This window comes from Benincasa hispida, chromosome 7, assembly GCF_027475165.1.
Source record: "Benincasa hispida cultivar pf3 chromosome 7, pf3_genome.v1.1, whole genome shotgun sequence".
NCBI classification, from domain to species: domain Eukaryota; kingdom Viridiplantae; phylum Streptophyta; class Magnoliopsida; order Cucurbitales; family Cucurbitaceae; genus Benincasa; species Benincasa hispida.
Genome location: NC_143484.1, coordinates 33,240,364 through 33,244,642, shown reverse-complemented (window position 1 = coordinate 33,244,642; position 4,279 = coordinate 33,240,364). Strand labels below are relative to the sequence as shown.

General features: G+C 34.9%; 2 protein-coding genes across 2 annotated transcripts; one reads left to right on the top strand and one right to left on the bottom strand.

Annotated features, from left to right (window-relative positions):
• Positions 1 to 679: 679 nt before the first annotated feature.
• Positions 680 to 1,528, bottom strand: LOC120081176 (17.6 kDa class I heat shock protein 3-like). The gene has a single exon (XM_090315719.1). The coding sequence runs from the start codon at positions 1,333 to 1,335 to the stop codon at positions 856 to 858; it is 480 nt and encodes a 159-aa protein (XP_090171845.1). The 5' UTR covers positions 1,336 to 1,528; the 3' UTR covers positions 680 to 855.
• A 1,910-nt stretch (positions 1,529 to 3,438) lies between these two features.
• Positions 3,439 to 4,053, top strand: LOC120081026 (uncharacterized). The gene has a single exon (XM_039035706.1). It carries the CDS (start codon positions 3,439 to 3,441, stop codon positions 4,051 to 4,053), a length of 615 nt encoding a protein of 204 aa, XP_038891634.1.
• The last annotated feature ends 226 nt before the right edge of the window (positions 4,054 to 4,279 follow it).

Genomic DNA, 4,279 nt, shown 5'->3' with positions numbered 1-4,279 from the left:
TATATCAAAAGAAAAGATCTAAAAATATCTTAGATTTCTCTTATATTCAAGAAATTTAAGAATTTCTTTAGATAAGGATAATCTAAATATTCGTAGGATCCAAAAATAATCTAGAAAAGTTGTTTTACTTTGACTTCAAGGAAAGCTAAAAAACTAATATAGAAAAGTGAATATCTTGAAAGTAAAAAGACTAATTTTTAAATATTCATCCTTGTATTTTTAAATAAAAATTTCTTTCTTCAAAAGAAATTGTTTCTCTTCGTGCCCAAAATTGAAGACATGAAGCCTGAAATCAAGTCCATTGCAATCTCTAGATAGATAATAGAGATGTTCAATCATATTCTATTCTATTTTGAACAATTGTTTAAATAAATTCTATTTCGTGGGTCGATTGAAATTTGTATGTATTATTAAGTACCAGACTGAGACTTCACATTTTTTGTATCTGACACACTGATATTGATATTATATTAAATTTTGTATTTAGTTTTCTTCAAGTATCTTACCAATTTGCTTTTCAATTTGGTCCTAATTTATTCAATTAGCAAAAATCTCAACTTTGATAGAAGAAAGTAATTCATATGTAACGTATAATTCTCCAATTTGTAATCGAAACATGGAGCTAACTGTAATTAGATGAAACATTTGCTGAGTAATATGTTGGAGGAAGAACAGAAACTTAAGAAACAACGTTAGATTATATTCATTCTCATAAAATACAGTCAAAGACTTTTCATGTATACAAAATTATAAACATTGCAAAATATACCAATAAAACTCATTATTCCACGATTTATTTAACAAAGATAAGCAGAAAGCAGAGTGCAGAACTCAGAAAGAACAACTTGGTGATGTCTAGCCAGAGATGTCGATCGACTTGATTTCTGGCTTCTTCTCCACCATTTTGGGCACTGTCACAGTCAGCACTCCATTCTCCATGTTGGCCTTCACCTCCTCAACTTTAGCATTCTCCGGCAGCCTGAATCTCCTCGAGAACTTCCCACTGCTTCGTTCGATTCTATGCCATTTGTCGTTCTTCTCCTCTTGCTCTTTGCTTCTCTCCCCACTGATTTGCAGCACTTGGCCCTCTTCCACTTCAACTTTGACTTCTTCCTTTTTGATTCCAGGAAGATCGGCCTTGAAGATGTGGGCTTCTGGGGTTTCTTTCCAGTCGATGCGAGTGTTGGCAAAAGCAGAGGTCTCACGAGCAGAGGAAGGGAGGTTGGCCAATGAGCTTGAAAATGGGAATCCTTCGAAGGGATCCCAAACGTCCAATGAAAAGGGGTCGAAGACGTTGCTCCGGCGGCCACCGAAAATGCTTGGAATCAGAGCCATGGTCGTTCAAGTTCAAAGCAGAGGATAACAAGAGAGAAGAAATGGATTTAATTGACAAAGTTTGCTTGAAATGGTGTATTGTTTGCTGCTAACTCCCAAGGATGGCTTCCTAGTGGGGAGTTGAAACATTTAAATAAGTGGGCAGAGAACATATTTTAGAAATTTCTGGAAAGAAAAAGTTGCTTCTGGTTTATTCTTGGCGAAGAAGACGATTCCACGAGCTTCTTCTACCATGTTCTCGACCCATTTGGACTCTTCAATTGGGGTTCAGTCATACCATTTTCTTGGGCCTTTCAATTGGGCTTTCTTTCATCCAAATTAAATAAAAGAAATATTTTTATATAAAAAAAAATCCTCTTTTTGGTCATATATATCATAAATATTTTTACATGTAATTTTTACAAAAGGAGGGTTTTAGTGTTAATTTTGGACGGTTTAACCCATTTCAACAGTCAATTTTGAAATTAGAATAAAAAATCAAATTAATCCACGAGGTTGGAGAAGGTTAGGAAAGGAAGGTAATATGCTCACATTTGGAAAAGTCAAAAAGGGAATAAAGGAAATGACCAAAAAAGCCTGTAAACATCTGAAATTTATATGATCCATCCTATATAAATGACGAGAGTGCTTCAATCCCATCTCATCAATATTCAACAAACAAAACTTACATTCTTCCTTAATCACTTTACACTCTGACTTTCAACTAAAATGGAAGAGAAAAAGTCTGAGATCAAGTCAATTGACATTTCTGGTTACACATTATTGTTCTTCCTTCTGCAACTGCCCATGTTCGTGTCAACTTGTATCAATGGGTGTTAAATAAATTCTCTAAATTGGATTTTCTAATTTACGTGTCTTCTGCAATGTATGATATTATTATGGAATCAAATGTGATTTAAGATGTTAGTTTTGTTTTTCTTTCAATTAAGTTATGAAATGGGGCCTAAGATTCTTAGCATCAATGGTTTAATTTTGTTCTCTTTGCTTTTGCCACTTGTTCTTCATTCTAAAATATTGTTAAATATATACATTTCTAATATTACTAGTTGGAGGGTAAAATTGAAATTATATTTTAATTTTTTAAAATATTTATGAAAATGTGGTACTTTTAAAAGAATATTTAGAAAAAAGATTGCAATTTTCTAATAATTACATTATCTCTCTCCTCTCTCTCATAATTTCCAATAATCTTTATTTATGACTCCCATTCTTCTCTCTTTCTTCTTTCACCGTATAACACCTCTAAATGAGTGAATAGGATCTAATCAAACTAATTAAAACTTTTTACTATTGTGAGCCTAATTAAACAAATTAACAAATTTTTTGGTAGCAAGTAATTTAGGGAAATTTTGTATAGGTGACCCAATTTTTGGGTCCAAAATGTCAAATGACCCATTTTAAAAAAATAATGTCAATTGACCCTCTGCTTACGTCATCACGATATGAGATTACAAAAATGTTTCTCTAGTCTATACGAGTGCACTCAAACTCAACGGTCGTCCCACTCCACTCAAAATTATCGTGCAAGTGTCGTTCAACCTCGCTCTACAAAACCATCGTCTTGCCGTAATCGAAGTTCTCTACTGCCGTAATCGAAGTTATCTACTGGGTAAGTGAATTTAATTTTTGTCTTCCATATTGTGTTGCATCTGTTTAGGTTGGTCTCGTTTGATCGATTGTCACGTTCATAACTGGTTTCGGGGTTTAATCGATCGCGTCTGTTTTTTATTTTGGGTTTCGATGTATTCTGCATTGGTTAGGGATGAAGAAGATATAGTTAGAGTCAGACAAGGTAGTGGACAAGTTTTGCGAGAGTAAGATGGGCTAGAGCGAGACGGGCGAAAGCGAGATGGGATAGAGCGATTTGAGCAAAAGCGAGATGGGCAAGAGTGATACTTTAATCTTATGTTTTATTAGTGATTTTTTAGTACGCACCTATTAACTGGTAAATTTAATGTTCATACAATGCATGAGTAATTTAAGATATCAAAATATTTGAAAATTCGTGAAGTTGATAGGTTTCCTGGGCAAGTAACTTGACTGGCCCACATTGCCAATGCCAACAAGATTGTAAAGCAGAAGCTTACCAGACGGTAATTAGAGATGTTCAAGAAAACAGTTTTTGGTCGCTTTGTAGACATTGAACTTGGATTCAACATCCCACTAATCCACCATATGTTATTGAGGGAAGTGAAGAAGTCAGGAGTGGACTCGATTAGTTTCTTTTTCAGAGGAAAGGTCGTCACATTTTCGAAGGACGATTTTTTATTGATCACTGGTTTGTGGCGGTTTCCTACGCAAGTTGTAAGGAGTGAGAAGTCCTCACAAGAGCTTTTTACGAGGTACTTTGGTAATCGGTCGATCTTAGACGCATTCCACTTAAATTTACTTGAAGAAGAATACAAAAAATTGGTATTTGAAAATGACAATGATGCTGTGAAAATTACCCTAGTATATTACACAGAGGTTGCAATGATAGGTAAAAACAAGCAAAAGAATGTTGTCGATGGTACTCTATTTGATGACGTTGAAGACATAGATTACTACAACAATCTTGATTGGGGTACAATTATTTGGCAGAGGACACTCGACGCCCTGAAGACCGCACTGGACGACAAAGTTGGTTTATACAAGGAGAGTGTGAGGGGAAATAAAAATTATGTTGTGAAGGACTCGCTCCATGGATTTTCCCAAGCATTTCAGGTAGATGTTCCTTAACTTAACTTTATCTTTAGTTTAACATTAACATAGTTATAAATTTGAGTTATTTAGATTTAGGTGTGGAAGTACGAGATCCTATCATCAATAGCAGTGAACGTTAACACTCGAAAGAGCAAGGTAGCTATGCCTCGTATATTATGGTGGTCATGCTCCCATTCGATGTGATTCAAATACACCTCATGTGTTAAAGGAACCTTGACGTAATGGGAGGTTTGCGAACCCA